A 19728-nucleotide genomic window follows, 5' to 3' on the forward strand; every position below is an offset into this window, starting at 1 on the left:
TAGGCATCAAAATGTCGCCTGCTTAGTTTTACTTATTTATTTATTGATTTATTTATTGATTTATTTATTTGTTTGTTGGTTTGTTTGTTGTTTGTTTGTTTGTTTGTTTGTTTGTTTATTGATACTGCAATCCCAGGAAGGGATTTTCGCAGGGTAGGTGTACAGATACAAGCACGGATCAAATATTTACAAACAAAGCCAGAAACAACAAAGGCCGCAAATGATTAGTAAACAAACAAAATGGATCAGCATTGAAGAGAAAAAAATTCCAATGATGGCAGTGCAACATAGGAGTACAGCAAGGTTCATGGCATATCTTAATTTTTCAGGAACACATAAATGTTGAGTGAATATATTATTACAAAATGTAAGGGGCATAAAGTTCATAAGAATAAGGAATTAGCAACTATATGGGCAGCAGGGAATGACTACATCAGAAAATAAATGTTAATGGACACTGAGGCTGCTGGTGAATGACGTCAGAGATTTCTGTAGTACTTGATGGTTAGTAAGCCGATTCCATTCCGTTACTGTTCTTGGAAAAAAATGAATATTTAAAGCAGTTATTTCGCTGACGAAAAGAGGTGATTGTAAGATTATGACGTTGTCTTGTAGTGTAACCTCAGGAAAAGGATATTAGTCCGTCAATATTAATCTTGAAATGGCCTTTGATTATTTGGTATAAGAACTTAAGTCGGGAAACGCGATTTCTTTCGGATACAGATATCAAACCAGCCCTTATTAACAGATCAGTTACTGATGTGCGTCCATAGTTATTGTAAACAAAACGATCGAACTGCTTTCTTTTGTACTTTTTCAATTTTATTAATCTTTGTTTTAGTAAATGGATCCCAAATTATTGCGGCATAATCTAATATTGGAAGGACAACCGATTTGTAAGCTTGAAGCCGGACTCTGGGTGTGGAGAGTTTTAGTGCTCGCCTAAGAAAAAAAAGTTTACGGCTAGCATTGCTTATCACCTGATCAATGTGTTTAGTCCAGTCAAGGTCGTTAGTAATCCATAAACCTAGATATTTGTACTGTGCAACTTCCGAGAGGATATTGTCAGCAAAAGAATATTGGAATATTAGGGGTTTTCTTGCGAGTTATTCTCATGTAAACAGTTTTTTGAAAATTTATTGGCATCTGCCAGGCATCACACCATTCAGTAATCTTTTGAAAGGCCTCGTTCAGTATTGTTTGATCTAATATAGTTTTAATTTCTGAGTAAAGCACGCAGTCACCCGCGTACAATTTAATATGAACTGGAATGTCTTTTACGATGTCGTTTATATAAATGATAAATAGAAGTGGCCCAAGCACCGAACCCTGAGGGACGCCAGAGTCAACAGAAAGATACTGAGATGAATGATCACGAAAAGTGACATATTGTTGACGATTACTCAAGTATGTTGAAATCCAGTTAGTAATCTTGTCATTTTTTAGTATGCTATTAATTTTGGAAAGAAGCTTTTTGTGAGAAACTTTATCGAATGCTTTTGCGAAATCTATAAAAATGGCATCTATTTGGTTTCCGTTATTAATAGAGTTAGCAAAGTCATGTACAATTTGGACTAATTGAGTGCAATGTTCGACAGTGGCGTAATCGTGTTGCCGCCGAGAATTTACACCAGCAGAGAAGTAGAATACACGTGGTTAATGCAATATTAGCTGTTTACTGTCTGTTTGATTTCTGCGCCACCAGGTGGCATCACCATACAGGCCGCTCACGTTTACCGTTCCGGCAAGACGCCCCAACGCCCGATCCGCCCGCGTTTACCCGATTACCGGACAAGCTAAACCTCTCTCATGTTCACTAATGAAGACCTTTCACTCATTCCTGAAGTCACTGATTTCGACTTCCAGTACATGGAAGTCGTCGATACTACTGAATATCGTATCACAATTCACATTAATAACCATAAAATATCTAGCTCTTCAGGCGTCGATAATATTAACTCTAAAGTTTAAAAAAATGCACCTTCGATATTTAGCAAAATATTGTACCATATTTTCCGGCAGTCATAATCATCAGGCCAGCACCCCACTGATATTAAACTCGCTAACTTTGACCTGTGTGCTAAAGTGGCAGCAAGGATTCCCCTGTAAACTACCGTCCAATTTCATTAACGACCATATACTGCAAATTGCTCGAGCATATTATAGCATCTGATGTATACGAACTACTTGGATCAAATATTTTTTCTTCACTAACCAGCATGGGTTCATGAAAGCTTTGTCATGCGAGACACAGTTATTAGAATTCGCTACTGACATAATTTTCACATGGACCATAACTTTCAAAAAGACTGCATCTATCTCGACTTTTCTAAGGCCTTCGACCGTGTAGGTTCACGGCTGTTTATTTTACAAGTTATCTGCTCTCAAATTAGACTGTTTAATGCTATCTTGTATCCGTATTTTCCTAACTTATCGTCAACAATTTAAAGTAGTGAGCAATTTTACATCACCCCTCACCTACGTAACTTCTGGTGTACCGAAGGGCTGAGCATTACGACCACTTCTTATTCTAATTTACATCAACGACCTGCCCAATAAAATATTTTCCTACACGCGAATTTTCGCCGATGATTGTATAATATACCAACCAACTACTAGCTTTGAGAACCACCTTATTCTTCAAGGTGACCTTCAACGCATTAGCGACTGGTGCAACCCGTGGCAAAGGACACTTAACTCATCTAAACGCAAGGTAATAACTTTCACACGCAAACATTCTAACTCAAGTTTTTCTTAATATATAAATACGGATCTAGTATCTGAAGCTTCATTTTACAAATATCTAGGCGTTAATCTCGCACCAAATCTTTCTTGGGCCTCTCATCTAACAACCATGTGCGCAAAGGCTTGAAAAACACTATTCGTCGCAACCTACGTGATTCCCCGTCTGACATCCGCCAATTAGCCTTCTTGACTTTCGTCCGCCAACAGCTCGAGTTCGCATGACCGTTATGGTCTCCTCACCATGAGTACTTAATCTGCATGGTAGAAGCCACCCAAAACCGAGCTAGTCGATTCATTTCCCGCAATTACAATAGGCAGTCAAGCAGAACTCGAATCAAACTTGACCTTTTGCTTCATGCACTATGTAGTCGTCGTGACGTGGCATTGTTGTCCTTGCTCCATAAATATGCTCATCAAATGAAGTCATCATCATTGCTGCTGGAACGTGCAAGTTGCATGTCACGACGACTGAATAAAGATTTAAGTTTCACTCACATCTACGGAAACACGGATGCATTTAATTTGTCGACTCTGCCAGTAGCCATCCGTGGAATTCCCTCCCTGACAGCACTGTGATGCAAACGTGCAGATATAAATTTAGGAAACCCCTGAACCTGCACTTTCTGACATAATTATGAGTCATTCTGTATGCCATGCTGTGCATATCCATGTAACGACACCGTGAGTTTTCTTTCTCCATCATGATTTAAACTGCACATTTTCTTACACGATGTTTGATTATGTGCGCGAACAATGTGCGTGGTAAAATTTATCCGATATTTTGTACGCTACTTCGAGCTGTAGTTTCTGTTTATGCGAGTAGTTAGTATTATTTTTTTTCTCTTTCCTGATTTAAACTACACTTTTCCTTTTCTTACACGATGTTCGATTATGTGCGCGAGCAATATGCGTGGTAAGGTATAGCCGATGTTTTGTACGCTACCGCATCTTCTTTATTTGTAACCCTGTTATGTAACGGTGATTTCTACTCGTCTTCGCGGTTCTCGTCTCTAGGTATTCACGTGTACAACTGTCTTGCAGTGATGCCCCCCTTACTCAATGCTCCTCATGGTAAAGTATTTTGGAAATAAATAAATAAATGAATATATTGAGCCAATGATGGCTGAATTCACACATTTCGCAGCGGCGCCGCTGTACAGCGCTATAGAGCCGCCTGCATGCGCGCAGGACGCGTTTCGGTGTCCGCTTGGCTTCAGTACCAATCGCATTAAGGTCGACATTCATCGTGAGAAGGGTGAGAAAGCGAAAGGAATAACAGTAGTGTTACACTGTATCTTCTTAATAGGCGCGGGGCAGCTTAGACCTTTACAGGAAATAGTTCTACTTAGAACGCCAGCGGCCTTTTCCTTCTTCATCTTTTATACACAATAAATTAGTACTACTATTAAAAATAAAACGTTCGGCAGCATGTTACACTCCAGTGACACGTGAAGACGTGCTGCCCACTTGGTAATGCGCCGTCTCGCATCGTCGCGTTACTGCTTTCGCAGTTCGTCTTCTTCTTGGGCTAGTTTTCGACGCTTAGTTGCGGCTTCGCACGCTCGTATAGCGGGGTCAGACTCGCGTTAACGACGTTTTCTCTTGGACCATCGAGCAGGGGAAAGCAGCACTCGCGATCGAACACCCGCCGCTTCGCACGTCGCACCTCGTTTCTCGCTTGGCGAGCATCCCAGGCCGTAGCGTACTTCCGAGGCCTACCGCGCAATCCACTAGGCCCCGTCCCTCTCGCTTCGTACTCGACTGTCCCCACAACCGCCAACGCGTGACGTCAGCGCCGCAGCACCTGTTTTTCTTTTTTCTGTTTGCGTGCGCCGCTCGTTCCCCTCTACACCCGCCCCTCGCTCAAAAAAGGTAACGCGTTTTTTTTTCTCTCTCTCTTTTTTTCACTTCACTAGACGCTGCAATTTTTTCAAGGCCATCGTGTAAATAACCACTTAAGGCTTTGACCGTAATAATATTAATAATAATTGGCTGGACATACCTGATCAATACGCTAGTCTAACGAACATGCGAGGCTGAGTTACCTTTTTAGTAGAAACATATCAAGATGCCCATCATCTATTTTAGTTACGATGAGAATACTGACACGAACATTGGCATCAAAGACTGCCTTCAATGTCATCTGGAGACACATCCCAAGTTAGAACGGCGTCCTTGAAACTAGCGCCACCTGGAGCTCGTAATAGCGAGCGCTCGATTGACTCGAGAGACAGTGGGATGTTCTAAAAGACAGTGGTAAGTCAACACTGAGCGGAAATAAGCAGTGTATATGGCGAAGGCAATGAAAGAGGAGGCTGCAAAAAAATGCTAGAGCCGGTTCTTCGCGTGCCACCGTGAGAGCTTCGAGCAACGTGACTCCCGCTGCGCGCAATAATGGGCTTTGCTTTGTTTTTGATTGTCACTTTGCGCTAACGGCAAATGACATATGTCATATTCCATTATCCGCAACCTTCACAGAGGCGCCACGCGGTTTGTTTGTGAACCAGCATCGCGATGATCGCCTTCTGCGGAACCGGCGACTGCTGCATTTTCAGGCACAAAAAGTGCGGGCAACTAGCCCATTCGGGAGAATACTCTGGCAAAACAGGCACTTATCTGCCCAATAAATCGTCTAAAAAGAAAAGAACAAGTGTTCTCAAAGTTTGGGTGAGGCAGAAAGAAAACCGCGCACGGCTGCCCAAAGTGCGCCTACTAGAATTGGATGGATCTCAAAACAGGCGCTCATGCAGTCCCAGCGTGCAGGGCAACGGCCGTATAGAAGTTCTGTTCATCGCACGTGCGACGCCAGGATAGGCAAGGATTTGCCCTCCGTATGTTCGGCGCGTCGAACGTGGCCAGCACCATCAGTGGTTGCCGCCGTAGCGACCGCTTTTTCGTTTCGTGAAGGCGCAATCATGCTCTTCAGTGTATCCCAACTGTAGGACATTAAAGAACCCCAGCTGGTCAAAATTAATCCTGAGTCCTCCAGTACGGCGTACCTCATAATCAGAACTGGTTTTGGCACGTAACACCCCGGAATGCTTAACTGTAGCACAGAATGCTGTCTATAAGTCAAGCTCGCGCGCGATGTACTCTGTAGCCTAGCCGATAGGCCATGCTACATATTCCCGCGCCGTGAAAGCGCGTCGAACTCCGCCGCTCAGGCTGACTGCGCCACAGCGGGCGTCAGTCAGCGTAACGGCGCCGTGCGTGTCCGCCGGACAGTATCCGCGCCCGTAAAGTATACGCCGCCTGCGCGGCCTGCCGTGAAGTGCCACCCAGGAAAACTCTGCTCAAGGCAGCGTGTCATCGTCGAGGTGAAAGAAAAGCGGCCCGAAAACAAGCACTCCTCGCCTTTTCGTGCCGGCTGCCACCTCACTCGGCATACAATGGGGCTCGCGTCAAACACGACGCTGAGACAACAATACCAAGGTCAGGGAGTGTGGCTCCTCGGCGGCTCTTTCTCCAGCACGCTAAATTGCCGCACCAACACCCGTACGATGCTTTGCGTGAGCCCAAGGTTGTGCGGCCTGAGTGAGGATATCATTTAAAAGAACAACTTCCACAGTTTCCATTACATGGTGTTAAACAGAGGCGGGAAAAAATGAAAAAGTAGCGCTTGATAACTTTTTCCTCGAAAAGCAGATTGTTTGCCTTTTAACAAAGGAAGAGCAAGGGTCCTTCGTTTTTTTCCCCGACCCATTTTTCCTTCGTGTCTCAGTGCTCACTTTCCGCTTCTGCACGTGGGTAGTCTTGCATCAGGGCTTTATCCGTTGCCGCAAAACGTTCGCTTAAATAAAACAAGCTCATATGACGCTGCGCTGCTGAGCTCGAGGTCGCTGGTTGGATGGGGGGCGAGATGCGTGGATTTAGCTGCACGTTAAGCCCCGGGTGGTGAAAATTAATCCGCAGTCTTCCACTACGCCGTGCCTCAATCATATCGCGATTCTCGGCACGCAAAATCACCGAATTTTCTTACCGACGTAGTGATTCTATTGGTTCTTCTTTTCCTGCCTCATTCGTCTGACTATCCGAAAAAAAAAATCACCGCCCAAGCACTCCGTGAAAATGGTTAACCAGCAAAGCTGAAATGTGCGGCCCCAGTGTTTATCACTGGGTTAATTCCGACGGTTCATGAAAGTATTTCTCAATTACGAGGTTACACACACGTTCGGCTGCGACGGAGAGGACGACGTGACCGACGTTATGCCCGCAGTCCGCCGTTGTCGCTTGCGCTTCGATGTCTCGAGTGTGCTCGGCGATGTGGTTAGCAGCATTCACCGTATTGCCGTTTGCGATTCTTCGAAATTAAATTGCTTCAAAATTAAATCTGTCCGCTACATAAGACAATGAATGGCTCATACCCCTGTAAACGCGGCCTACCCATCACGACGACACAAGAGAAGTGAAATTCTACGCTGGAATGATGAGCGGCAACGGAGCCAGCTGTAGAAGAAGACGACGACGACAAATGTGGGACCAGTGGCACGAGTGCGTGCCGAGCACGAGCACAAGCGCAACCCGAGGGGCGCCAACGAGCCAGCTGCGGAAGAAGACCCCAACTGAAAAAGCGACCTTGACTGGCCCAACGTGGTAGGACGACCTGGCCGACCTTGGCCCAAGCTTAGTCAACATGGCCAGGCTGAGGTCGGGATTGGTTACTGGCCTTACACCGGCCGACGTAGGCCGACCTTGCAGACATCAGCTGGTGCGCAGCTGGATTATAAATCGGGCCGGTTTCTGGTTATGGTTACCTTACCAACATTACACTTAAAAACTGTATTTCGGCTATGAAGATTTCTGTAGGTGCAGGCATCTTGACAGGAAACAGTACAGCAGAACTCAAACAACAGAGACAATATATCGCAGATGACATTAGAAAAGAATGCAAATTGTGAGCATCTTGAACAAAACCATGGCCCTACAGAAGACCACATTTGGTCGCCTGAGCATTGGGTGCCAACTAATCCCCTATCATTAGTCGACCCTGGCCAACTAATAACCAACGTAATTGGCAGCCAACCAGGGCCCCACCTTGGGCCGCCATTAGTTGGCCGAGAATACCAGTTGCCGAGCACTGCCCAGCTTTTTACCAACGATCAGCCGTCGGTCAATTTCCGTTGGGACGACGACTCTCAAGCCAATTCTGATGATGATACTTTTCTGTCGACAGGCGACGGACAGACGCTTTTCCGTTTCGCCTAGCCATATAAAGCTTCGCTTTAAAAATTTTACACACAAGAAAGCTGTCGAAAGTGCGCCACATGACGGCAGTATTTATGTAGGTAGTAAACTTCGTTTTCCCCTGAATTATGACCAATAAAGAGAGAAAGTGGAGGAGAAATTTAAACGTATTCACCTAGGAGCCTCATTGTTAGCAAGTAGTGACTGAGGTAGTTTGACTGGTAGCACAATTCGTAGCCGTCTTCAGTTAGCTTGACTGCTTTGGATTCTGAAAAAAACAAGAAAGAAACAAAAAAATTGGAGGTCGCTTAAGCTCCGCCTTTAAGAGTGGAACGCGATAGCGTTATCGGGCACCGTTCGCATCGCATTTTTTTTTCAGTGGGCTTCACTGCAACAGGAACGTGGGAAAGCCAGCTTACAAAGACCAAGCTTACACCGATCCCCTTAACGTTGGCTTTACTTTTAAACAGAAATGCATTGCTGAAAAGACGTTTTTCCAGGGGCAATATAAGTCGTCTTTTATTAAAATGTGAAGGCCCTAGAACCCTTTTTATTATTTTAATTGTTTGCTATTGCCCCGACGCGCGCACGTGTCCAAAACGCACTAGACAGGCGAAGTCCCAATTTGATCTGCCCAGGATGCGAGCGCCATCTGGATGTGATTTTTGCAAGTACCCTACCTGAGCGCGCCGATGTTGGTATGGTAGAAATGCTGGAAAAGGGGTTTGTGTTTGAGTTTCCTCGTAACAGAATTATGTTTTCTCGTACATTCAAATTAAAATCCGACATCACCATGTCTGTAGGTTGCGGTTAAGTCGTACTGTACCGTTTTTCTGACGGATTTCACTGTGAGAAATTAAATTTTGTTCACAAGAACCGTGCACCACAAGGAGGGCCTGCGCGGTCGGGGTGGTTGGGGATGATTTTCTCCGCCACGGACGCCGGCATCCACGCCGACGCCGGATTTTCTGCGACACGGGGCCTTTAACGCTATCGCGTTAATACGGTCATCGTCACAACGATGACAACTTGACGCCAGTCACACTGAATCCAGTCAAGAGAGCGAGCTCGAGACTCTCGTTGCATAATGAGAACTCGCCATTTTTAATGTTTTGGAGCCCGAAATATTAGCTCGAAAACGAAAGCAGTCGCTGATAGAAACTAACAAGCGCTAAATTTATGGGCTGCTACGGGACATATGTGGTTTTAATGAAGCACGTAAGGCTGTGCGAAGCCCATTTTGAGGCAAAAAAGTTATTGATCAAGCGGATTTAGTGTTGACAACCACGTCAAGCCGAGGAGCATCGGCCGATGATTGAAATATTAGGGAATAGTTACGACCTAACAGAGGAGCTTAGCTATAACTCTTGTCACTGAGAAATCGCACATTTTTGTCATGTTACGATCCGGGCGGAGAGCAGCAAGGCATGCGGCAGAACAAAAGTATATGTTCGTGAAACTGCTGGGTCCACCATAAAAAAGCCACGAGCAACATTCATTCATATATGCATAGAATAAAATACATGAAATTTGCATTTCCTTTTATTATATTATTAGAACATTATTCATTGAGCTGAGCTTTAGTTATTCAAGCGCTCTTAGTCGGCCTAATAAAACACGCAATATTCCATACCTTAAGCTTTATTTTTGTTGTATATGTAGGTATTGTTCTTTTTTTTTTCTTTTGCAAACTTAACTGAACTAAAGAGTATACTTTATTGTTTATTTATTGCCTATAAGTGTCATCTACAGGCAACGAGGACATACAGTCAACCACAAACGTTTACGGACCACGGGATCTCAGAAAGCTTTCAATTCCCGAGCAGCTTGTAGCAGTAGCCAGTAAAACTACACACGTCAATGTTGTTAGCATATTCTAGTCGAGGCCCGAAATTCAAATACCAGGCTGCGTTGTGAGGCTGCGGATATATTCACCTTTTTGTCAGATTTCATGGTCCGTAGTACTTCGTGGTAGACTGTACCTTACGAACAGTCATTGCATTGCACTTTATGAAAGGGGGGGGGGGGGGGGGGGCTGATGTTATAGTCATAGAAGACATGGCTATTGGAATATTAGGATTTTTAGGACAAGGCATCAAGTATTGATGTACCAGATCGCGCATGTCTTCATTTTCCCAACCGGGCTGATAGATAGAAGAACATCGTCACACTGCAATGACCAAAATAGAATCACCGACGATTACCATATACTCCCTAATGCGAATTTTGAGCGCACCTGTTTAGGCGCTTTGAATTCGCGATACATTGCGGAAAAGAGTGTCATTCTCAACGACCGGGTCTTCTCGGCGGCGGCGCTGTCTCTGCTCGGGCAGCAGCGGCAGACGAAACATTTCCACCGGTTCAGTGGCTCACTGTTCAGAAAGACAGCCTGAACACGGGAACGCGCGGAGCGCATTCTTTAGAGGTGGCGGCGCAGGCGAAGTAGCGCATGCGCAGTGGATCCGAAGCCCACTCCAGCGCTTTGTTTCCATGTGTGTTATCGGTGGACGCGCTCGCCGCATGCCCGGAAGGAAGCCGCCGCGAAGCGTGCGGCAGTCCGCTTCCCTTCTCACACTTTAGCCATTCTCCTCCGCTTTCCTCCTCACTGCGCTCTCTTCGCTATCGCCGTCTTTCATCTCCCGCTGCGTTCGCTCTTTCATCCTTCGCTGTGCCACATCGTTGGCTCGGCCACATCGAGGGACGCAGGGACCTAAGAGCTGCGCTCGAAAACTTTACAAGAAGCGTTTCGTGTATTCACCTGACATTTATCAACTAAATCACAATAACGACTGTAGCATGAATAACGTACCGCCTGTCGCCGCGTCAAGTTCGCGTAAGAGAAAATCGGCCTGAAAAATAATGCGCAATCTAACTTTTCCCCTAGAACCTTATCTTGCTTGCTGTCTAACGCACGGAGCATTAATAATAAGCGCGGCACCTTATATGATCTGTTCTAGATGCATGCTCAGCCGACGTTGCAGTTGTTACTGAAACTTGGCTCTCTTCAAATCCCTTTAGAATAGTACGAACCTCGGCAAACATATGAGATTTAGCCCTCACGACAGCCGCAAATCTTGCGGATGCACCGGCGTATCTTCCTGGTATTGGTAATTATTGTTTAATTCACTTCACCATAATATGTCCCATGTCAACCAGCTAGACGAAATACAGTAAGTAATTAAAGGAAAGCTAACTATACAGTGATTAACAGAGAATTTGAAACGTTTATTGATGAGTATACTTGTATGATTGGCTTTTTTGATAGCCCTGTGAAACAGGGCCGGACCGTTCTTTTTTTTTTTTTAATGCTCGGTTGACATCCCTCTTTCAAGTCATATTAAACCCAGCTATGGTTATCCGGGTCCAGAGCAGGAATTGAAACGGCTTCTTTACAAAACGATGTGACCTTTTCGGCAAGCTAAACATTCAAACGATAGTATTCGCTCATGTGGCTTACCGTAACTTTCTTTCCGAGTATCGCACTGCTGTCAGAAGAGGAAAGAACAATTATGATAACAATACCCTGCCTTCACAGCTGACTGCCAACCCATCTCAGTTTCGGAATATCATGAAACCTGCAAAACGAAGTGTCATATCGCTTGCTGATTCCAATGATCGTGTTCTGCGTAGCGAAGACTTTCGTTCGGCCCTAAATGACGCTATTGAGATGTCATTTTCTTCATGTGCAGTTTCAATGACGCAGCTGCAGAAGAGCTGCTTCTATCCGACGGACCCCCTTGCGATCGACTCCGCAGGCAGTCTAAATTTAATACAGGATCCTAAGTTGTCCTCTTACGGTGGCATTGATAAAATCAACGCGGCATTTCTAAAAATATACTATAGTGTACTCATTATGATCCTTATCAGATCTTTTAATACCTACACTCCAGTGTGCCACTCTATCCCTTAATTGACTCGAAGGTGGGGAAGGTGATCTCTGTGCTTAAATCCGGTAACCCAGATCCCCCCCCCCCCTAAATTATAGATCAATATCTATAACAAGTAATCGCTGTGTAATGAAGAAGAACGCCTGGACTTAGGCAGCAGGATTGCCAACAGCATCGTGTGCCGCAGAAGCTCGAGCTTAGAGATTGTGCTCGGTGGAACGCTCGACCCGTCATCAGCCTTTCGTCCAATAAACCTCCTTTATAATTGGTGGAGGTGCTGGGTACCCCTCATCTCTACCATCCTGGAACTCCGCACTCGGACGCTAACTTCCACCATGCCAGACGCCGAACCACAGACGCTCCCGTCACCGCCCGTTCTCTGCGCTGGGGCTATCCGCCAGCGGGATCCTACCATCTTCAGTGGGACCGACGACAACGACGGTGAAGATTGGCTTGCGTCCTACGAGCGGGTAAGCGCTCATAACAAATGGGACGACTCGACCAAGCTAACCAGCGTCGCTTTCTATCTCGTGGGCGTGGCCCATCTCTGGTTTAGGAACCATGAGGCGGATTTCCGAACGTGGTCTGCGTTCAAAACAGCCTTTACAGAAGTATTTAACCGTCCCGCCGTCCGCAAACTTCGAGCTGAGAAGCGCTTGCGCACACACGCGCAGGTAACTGGTGAAACATTCACCAGTTACATCGAAGACGTTGTCGATTTGTGCAAACGCGTCAATGCCACCATGTCGGAAGCGGACCGAATTAAGCAGATCATGAAAGGCATTGATGATGATGCTTTCCAAATGCTTCTGGCCAAGAGCCCGAACAGTGTTGCCGACGTTAATACCCTCTGTCAGAGCTACAACGAGCTACGCAAGCAGCGAGCTTTGACGAGGCCTTCTCCTGCAACCGATGCGTCTATCTCTAGTCTGGCCATTGGTTCCGACCAGGCGTCGCTGCTCACGCAGATCAAAGCCTTTGTCCGCGAAGAAGTCGCACGGCAGTTGTCCCTGGTACCCTTCACCCAGGTGCCTGCCAGTCCATTGTCTTCCACGTTATTCAAGGGGAAGTCGCTGAAGGACTGCCGGTTGCGCCCCAGCAGCCGCTTGTGGCCGCTCACTTATGCTGCGGTAGCTGCCAGGCCACGCCACGAGCCGGTACCAGCTTTTCAGCAGCCGATGCGCCGTCCTCCTCCTCCCGTCTCTTGGGTCGGCGCTCCTGTTGCCAACCCGTGGCGCACGCACGACAATCGGCCTATATGCTTCGCATGTAGATATCCCGGACACGTCGCAAGGTTCTGCCGCCGCGTGCAAACGATCGGCAGTGATCTACAGGCCCCTCGTTACCCGGTCGAGTCCAATGCTGGCTACACTCCATCCGACCCACCGCCAACTCGTACTCCGCTTGATCGTCCTCGTTTCGACCATCGCCGCTCACCATCCCCGCGTCGATGCGTCGGCGGCCCGTGTCTAGTGACGAGGGAAACTAGATGACGCAGTTCCCGAGGAAAGAACTGCGCCAGCATCGAAATGCCCAAGTCCTCGTTCCTTGCCTGCCAACGTTATTGACGTGTTTGTCGAAGGTGTCGATACAGTCGCTCTACTCGATACCGGCGCAGCTGTTTCTGTTATGGATGCTAAATTTTGCCGATCACTTCGTAAGGCGACGACGCCTCTTTCTGGATTGTCACTTCGGACTGCAAGTGCTCAAACCATCGAACCAACCGCAGCGTGTATGGCTCGCGTGAAGATTCAAGACGTTATGTACACTGTAGAGTTTGTAGTACTATCATCGGGCTCCCACGCAATAATTCTAGGATGGGATTTTCTGTCTCGCCACAACGCTGTCATCGATTGCGCTCGTGCTGAGGTTGAATTCTTCCAACTCAGTGACCTCGCCTGCATAGATCCTCATTCTCCGGCTAAACTTGTAGTCAAGGAAGACACCAGTATACCGCCAGGCTCATCAGCACTCGTACTGCTCTCATGTGGTGCTATCTGCTCCGGAACGGTCTTCTTCACGCCGTCCGATCTCTTCGTTACCAGAAAAGCCCTTCCTCTGCCTTTTGCTACTCTTGACCTCGTCGCCGATTTCAGCACAATGCCCGTTTATAACCCACTTTTATCCCCACTCACATTGCTTCGTCACGAATGCCTTGGCCACGTCGAGACCATCGATTCTATGCAGATTGTCTCCTTTCCCAACGAGGCGTCCTCTACGACTGTTCTTGACCTGAGCGCCCTTTCTGCTACTGACACAACATCTACGGATGTCTTCACCACATTCATCGACGAGGCTCTCACACCTTCGCAGCGATCCCAGCTTCTTGCCCTTCTGCAGCATTTCCGAAGTTCTTTCGACTTCGCCCAAGAATTATTAGGCGGCACATCAACAGTCGAGCACCACATCGACAACGGCTCCCACTCACCGCTTCGCCAATGTCCGTATCGTGTATCCGCTACGGAACGCCGCGTCATTGCAGACCAGGTCGACGACATGCTCCGTCGAGGTGTGATTCAGCCTTCGCAGAGCCCGTGGGCTTCTCCGGTGGTACTTGTCACAAAGAAAGACGGTTCCATACGCTTCTGTGTAGATTTTCGGCGCTTAAACAACATCACGCTGAAAGATGTTTACCCACTGCCACGCATTGATGATGCTCTGGACTGCTTACAAGGCGCCGAGTTCTTCTCCTCCTTGGACTTGCGGTCAGGCTACTGGCAGGTCGCGATGGCGGAGGCCGATCGCCCAAAAACTGCCTTCGTTACGCCAGATGGCCTATATGAGTTCACCGTCATGCCTTTCGGACTTTGCAACGCTCCTGCTACATTCGAAAGGATGATGAATAATGTTTTGCGCGGCCTTAAATTGAAGATTTGCCTTTGTTACGTCGACGACATCGTAGTGTTCGCCCCTGATTTCGCAACACACCTGCGCCGTCTTCAGCACGTGCTCAGTTCCTTGACCAACGCCGGTCTGCAGCTTAATCTGAAGAAATGTCGCTTTGCCGCACGCAAGTTGACGATCCTCGGCCACGTTGTGTCTAAGGATGGCATTCTTCCAGATCCCGAGAAATTACGGGCCGTCTCTGCTTTTCCTAAGCCCACTACAATGAAAGGACTTCGCAGTTTCATCGGCTTATGCTCTTATTTCCGGCGCTTCGTTCAAAACTTCGCATCTATCCTATCACCCCTCACGTAACTGCTTCGTGGTGCCAAAGACCTCTCATCGTGGTCCCCTGCCTGCGACCATGCGTTCTCCACCTTGCGCCGTCTTCTCACGACGCCACCTATTCTTCGCCATTTTGACCCTCAAGCCCCTACTGAAGTTCATACCGACGCAAGTGGTGTAGGCCTTGGTGCTGTGCTTGCACAGCGTCATCCTGGCCACGCCGATACGTCGTGGCTTATGCGAGCCGCACGCTCACCAAGGCGGAGAGCAATTACAGCGCCACGGAAAAGGAGTGCTTGGCCATCGTCTGGGCACTTGGCAAGTTTCGCCCTTATTTATATGGCCGCTCTTTTGACGTAGTGACCGACCACCATGCGCTGTGTTGGCTGTCGAATTTAAAAGACCCATTTGGCTGCCTCGCTCGCTGGGCTCTGCGAATCCAGGAGTATGACATACGCGTAGTGTATCGTTCCGGGCGGAAGCATTCCGACGCTGACGCTCTTTCCCGCTCACCGGTTTCGCCAGAGGTCACTAGTGAGTCCCCCTGTGAGCGCACGTTGTCATCGCTTGACTTCGACACTATTGCTGCCGAACAACACAATGACCCCTGGACTGCATCACTTTTAGACCTTCTTTCGGATACGTCAACAGCTCCGGCTTGTAGAGCACTTCGGCGCCAGGTCCCGCATTTTGCGATCCGTGATCAGCTCCTGTACCGGCGCAACTATGCCCCTGAGGGACGTACGTGGCTGCTATAGTCATCCCGAGAGCCTTGAGATCAGAGATCTGTTTCTCTTTCCACTCGGACCCCCAGTGTGGCCACGCCAGCGTTTTCAAGACGTACGAACGACTTCGGCACCGCTACTACTGGCGGGGTATGTACACCTTCGTTCGAAACTTCATCCGTTTTTGCCGTGAATGTCAGCAACGCAAATCTCCGCCGCACCTCTCAGCCGGTGAACTCCAACCCCTGCCATGTCCTTCTCAACCTTTTGATCGCGTTAGTGTCGATCTATATGGGCCTCTTCCCTTGACTACGTCCGGCAACCGGTGGATTATAGTTGCCGTTGACCACTTGACACGCTATGCAGAAACTGCTGCCCTCCCAGCTGCTACTGCGCAGGAAATCGCCACTTTCATACGGCGCCGTTTTGTGCTTCGTCATGGAGGCCCTCGTGAACTCCTAAGCGATCGAGGCCGCGCCTTCCTGTCTGAAGTTGTCGAGAAATTGCTTGCTGAATGCGCTATTGTTCATCGCACATGTACCACCTATCATCCCCAAACCAATGGTACCACGGAACGCTTTAATCGCACCCTTGGTGACATGCTCGCTATGTACATCGCATCCGACCACTCCAATTGGGACCTAGTTCTTCCATTCGTCACCTACGCCTACAATACTGCTACGCAAGATGCAGTACTGCTACGCAATACTGCATCTCCTTTATGGCCGTCATCCTTCCCATACAATTGATACTATTCTGCCCTACCACCCAGACGCATCAGAATACCGGCCAATCTTGGATGCCGCAAGACAAGCTGAAGAATGTCGTCAGTTGGCCCGCCGATTCACTTCGGACGATCAGAGTCGCCAAAAGTCAAAACACGATGCCCGAAACTCGACCCCAACTTTTCAACCGGGAGACCTCGTTTGGCTGTCCGTACCGAACCGCTCGCCAGGACTTGCTTCAAAACTTCTTCCTAAATACGATGGACCACACCGAATTTTGCAGCAAACTTCTCCCGTCAACTACCTGATCGAGCCACTGACACCGCCTTCTGACAAGCGTCGTCGGAACCGCGAAGTCGTCCACGTCCAGCGGCTCAAGCCGTATCATGATTCTGTGGCCTCATCTTCAGACTAAGTCGCCAGGACGGCTCCTTTTTCCGATGGGGCAATTGTAATGAAGAAGAACGCCTGGGCAGCAGGATTGCCAACAGCACCGCGTGCCGCAGAGCTTAGAGATTGTGCTCGACCCGTCATCGGCCTTTCGTCCAATAAACCTCCTTTATAGCTGTAAATTACTCGAACATGATAATTCGCCGATCTAATAACATTTCTAGAATCTTACTCGTTTTTTGGTGACCTTGAGCATCGTTTTCGCGGGAGCTACTCATGTGAAATGCAATTCATAGCTTTTACCCATAATTTAATTTCAGCCATAGATAAGATATGAAAGGTTGAATGCGTATTTCTTATTTCGCCAAAACGTTCGACAAAGTTCCCGATCAGCTGGTACTCTTTGAAATGAGCACACTAAATATTTATCCTAACAATTTAAAATGGTTTCAGCGTTTCCTGACAAATCGCACTTAATATGTGAAGGCTGATAATAGTTATTCCCCCTGTGCTTCTAAATCGGGTGTTCCTCAATGCTCTGTCCTCGGCCCTTTGCTTCTTCTAATTTATATAAAGGACCTTCCAAACGGACCTAACTCCGCCATAAATTTCTTTGCTGATGAACGCGTCATCTTTCACGAAATAACCAGCATGATTTTTGTGTTCTTCAATCTGATCTGAATAGTCCATCTGACTGGTAGCAAATGGATAATGACACTTAACGCAAGCAAATGTAAAAACATCACTACTTCTTGCGTCTCCACATCTTCCACTTCTTTCGGCTACTTTATCAACGGGGCTAAATTATACTGGGTCGCAGTGTATGTATATATATATATATATATATATATATATATATATATATATATAATGTAGCGTATCGTGGTATCAACACAAACTACACATTAACAAACAGCGGACTGGGGCACCATCGTAGAAATCCTAACCAAGCCCCTGCTCTTCTTAAACTACTGATATACCAAACTATTATTCGCCCACAACTATAATATTGATCATATCATAAGGATCCAACAAACAACGGTGTCCTTGGTGTCGTCGTTTGTTGGATCCTTATGATGTGATCAATAAAAATTCCACCCCTCGGTTCCCTTTTTTCTTCTTCATTTCATATGGAGGTCTCGAATCGGGCCACAATGATGCCTACAGGTAGCATGTGTGGGTTTATTGAACAGTTGCCTTCACCCAAAAAAGAGCACACACTCGTGACGCCTGCGGTAGAAAGTATGTTCCACATGCACCGCCAAGTAACGGTAGACTCAGGTAAACGCAGACTCAGAGCGTCTGCATTTGCATGTAGCTCCCCTTTTCGATATTCAATGCCGTACTGATAAGCGGCCAAGAGCAGCGCCCATCCTTGCCGCTGCCATTTGCGGAATTGGTTTGTCTGGACCTAACAAACCAGTCAGAGGCTTGTGATCAGTAACAAGGGTGATTGCCAAAGAGATAATCTCGAAACTTGACAACGCCAAAGACGAGCGCTAGGGCCTCTTCCTCTAATTGGGAATAAGTGCGTTCCGCTGACGTAAGTGTTCTCCAGCGGAACACAGTCGGATGGTCCACCCGATTAATGCGGTGAGACAAAACTGGGCCTATTCCCTCTGCAGACGCGTCGCACTCCAGCCGCAAGGATTTCTGAGGATCGTAATGCACGAGAAAGGTTGCCGTGCTCATGGCGCGCTTTGTGTTTTGGAATGCTGCCGCCTGTGCTGGCCCCCAACACCATGACGTTCCTTTAGACAACAGTCGGTATAACGCAGCCAAAGTAGACGACAAGTTCGGCAGAAATTTGGAGTAGTACGTGACCAGTCCCAGGAATGCTTTTAGCTGGCTTACCGACGTACGTGGCGGCGCCGCTAGCACTGCCTCCAAATTGTCCTGCAGCGGGTGAAGGCCTCTTGCATCGATTCGGTGCTCCAGAAATGCGACTTCTTTTTCCCGGAACCGACACTTCTCCCTGTTCAGCGTGAGACCATTCGCCCGTAGCCGTTCGAGCACTTGCCGCAGTGCGTGGTGTCGTGTGCTTTTTCTGCTACAATAATGTCGTCCAAGTAAACCTTGACCCCTGGTATGCCCTGTAGCACCGCTTCTATGCGACGTTGAAACAGCGCCGGCGCAGAGGCAATGCCGAACGCTAAGCGGTTGTAGCAGAAGAGGCCCTTGTGTGTATTCAGCACAACTATCTTCTTGGCTTCTTCATCGAGGGGCAGCTGGTTGTAAGCATTCCGTAAGTCGAGAGTGCTGAATACCTCACCTCCTGATAGCGCTGCAAAAATATCTTCAATTTTTGGTAGCGGATACTGCTCTACTCGTGTCGCTGGGTTGACCGTCAGTGTAAAATATCCGCACAGCCGGATGTCCCCGTTCGTCTTCGCTACAGACACTACTGGCGTTGCCCATTCAGTCACGCTAACTGGTGACAACACTGTCTCTCCCACGAGCCGGTCGATTTCGGCAGCTACTTGCGTTCTCATGGCATACGGAACTCTCCGAGCCTCGAAAAACCAGGGTTGTGCTCCATCTTTAAGGTACAGCTTCACCGGCGGTCCCCTACAGCACCCGAGGTTCTGAAATATGTCCGAAAATTCGCCAAGCAGCGCGTTTTACTGGGTGTCGCCGTGAACAACATTCACGGACAACGACGCTCCTCCTTCCAAAAGGTGCACACCCGCTTTGCGAAATGCCCCTCCCGCACAGGAGGGGCCATCGATGGTCCACCACTACAAGCGAACTGTTCACCGTAACTGATCCAAACTGCACAGTCATATCCAGTTTGCCAAAGACTGGCAACGGTCCCAGAAAACATGAAAGGCGCAGCGGCGTTTTCTGTACAGCAGGCCACCACTGGCGATGCTTCTTATACCAACTCTTAGGGATTACGCTTAC

General features: G+C 47.7%; 1 protein-coding gene across 3 annotated transcripts in view; it reads right to left on the bottom strand.

Annotated features, from left to right (window-relative positions):
- Window positions 1-19728, bottom strand: part of LOC119443173 (retinol dehydrogenase 12) — a 74815-nt gene that overhangs the window by 36543 nt on the left and 18544 nt on the right. For 2 of the 3 annotated variants that reach the window (XM_049662628.1, XM_037708337.2), the window contains one exon: window positions 8105-8197. The exons of the other annotated variant lie outside the window; for it this stretch is intronic. In XM_049662628.1, the coding sequence (XP_049518585.1) occupies window positions 8105-8197 (93 nt within the window). The remainder of the gene's footprint in view (window positions 1-8104; window positions 8198-19728) is intronic. 3 annotated transcript variants of the gene reach the window in all.

This window comes from Dermacentor silvarum, chromosome 2, assembly GCF_013339745.2.
Source record: "Dermacentor silvarum isolate Dsil-2018 chromosome 2, BIME_Dsil_1.4, whole genome shotgun sequence".
Classification (NCBI taxonomy): domain Eukaryota; kingdom Metazoa; phylum Arthropoda; class Arachnida; order Ixodida; family Ixodidae; genus Dermacentor; species Dermacentor silvarum.